This window comes from Austrofundulus limnaeus, unplaced genomic scaffold (genome assembly GCF_001266775.1).
Source record: "Austrofundulus limnaeus strain Quisiro unplaced genomic scaffold, Austrofundulus_limnaeus-1.0 Scaffold360, whole genome shotgun sequence".
Taxonomy (NCBI): Eukaryota; Metazoa; Chordata; class Actinopteri; order Cyprinodontiformes; family Rivulidae; genus Austrofundulus; species Austrofundulus limnaeus.
Window position 1 is genome coordinate 269812 of NW_013952762.1, and position 1578 is coordinate 271389.

General features: G+C 38.4%; 1 protein-coding gene across 1 annotated transcript in view; it reads right to left on the reverse strand.

The window, feature by feature from the left end:
* LOC106528129 (contactin associated protein family member 5) overlaps positions 1-1578 on the reverse strand; it is a gene marked incomplete in the record, with an annotated part of 393708 nt that overhangs the window by 214932 nt on the left and 177198 nt on the right. The window contains 1 exon segment of the mRNA XM_014023216.1: positions 1283-1426. Within this exon segment, the coding sequence (XP_013878670.1) occupies positions 1283-1426 (144 nt within the window).

A 1578-nucleotide genomic window follows, 5' to 3' on the forward strand; every position in this document is an offset into this window, starting at 1 on the left:
TCACATTTAAAATGTAATGTGAACGTTCACACAAAAAGATCGCATTTTTTCAAAAAATCGGAACTGAGCATTAAGACCTGCAGTGTGAACGTAGCCATGAACATGTTGCTACTATCGGGAAAGTTGTACTTATTCTGTCGTATCAACTAGTTCTGGCGATGTTACATGCTGTCTGCAGATGTAGAGAAATAAATGCAATTCTCTTCACGTTACGGGAATAACTGAGAATACGCTGAAGGCGGGAACTGGTCCAGTTGCAGTCGCGGCTGCAGTCACTTTGGTACCGGTCCAGTACCGTTCAGACAGCGATAACAGCTGATCAACCATGTGAGGTAAATGTTCGCTACGTCAGAACGTATTCGGCAAATGTGTTTCCATCTCTCCTTTTGCGCATCAACTCTTTCTAAAAAAAAACACCTCTGGTGAGCATATCAACTTTCGAATCATGCCGTTTCCATTCACCTTTTCTGATGCGATACTTCAAAATGTGCATTAAAAAACYTTGATGGAAACATGGCTTGTGACAAAGCTGAAGCTGCTGAAGCCGGGGCTGCATCTTCCAACAAGACAACCACCCTAAACACTGCTCACAATCTACTGAGGCCTTCATGCAGAAGAACAAGTACAACGTTCTGGAATGGCCATCTCAGTCCACAGACCTGAATATTATTGAAAATCTGTGGTGTCATTTACAGAGAGCTGTCCATGCTCAGAAACCATCAAACCTGAATGAACTAGAGATGTTTTGTAAAGAAGAATGGTCTAAAATACCTTCAGCCACAATCCAGACTCTCATTAGAAGCTGTAGGAAGTGTTTAGAGGCTGTTATTTCTGTGAAAGGAGGAGCTACTAAATATTGAGATAAGGTTATTTATGGTGCCCAAATTTATGCACCGGCCTAATTTTGTTTAACCAATTATTGCACAGTTTCTGTAAATCATAAAAACTTCATTTCACTTCTCAAATATCACTGTTTGTCCCCTATATGATACATTTAACTACGTTTTTATCCAAACAAATGATTTATAAAAGGTAAATCAGGAAAATTAACAAGGCTGCCCAAACTTTCGCACCCCACTGTATGCATACACAGACAAACATATTTTCACTCTGTCTTAACCTTTGGTGACAAAAAAAAATAAATAAAAAACAATAAAAAAAACACAAGAAATAAAAAATACAGATCTTAAATTTGCAGTAGAGCATTTTCACTGAATTTAGATGATAAAAAAGTTACATAATCTGAAAAACCCTGTAAATCAAATAAATCAGTGTGACTCACCACGCTGTGTATCTGTGGTTTGCGTCTCTTTGCCAGGTCTATGATGTTGTTCCCATTGTAATAGAGGTTCTCCATGCAGCCCAGGAAGTTCTTCCTCAGAAAAGTGCCAGGTTTACCAGGAAGAGGAATGCCTCCAAAACTCAGCTGTGAGGACGAGAGAACAAATATCATCACAACAAGCAAAAATCAATCTTCATTTGTCTCTGACTTTTATAAGAAATATGAATTAAAACTCAAACACAGATTCACTAACGGTTAGTGTGGTGCGATTTTGGGTTTGGGTATTGTTTTAAATC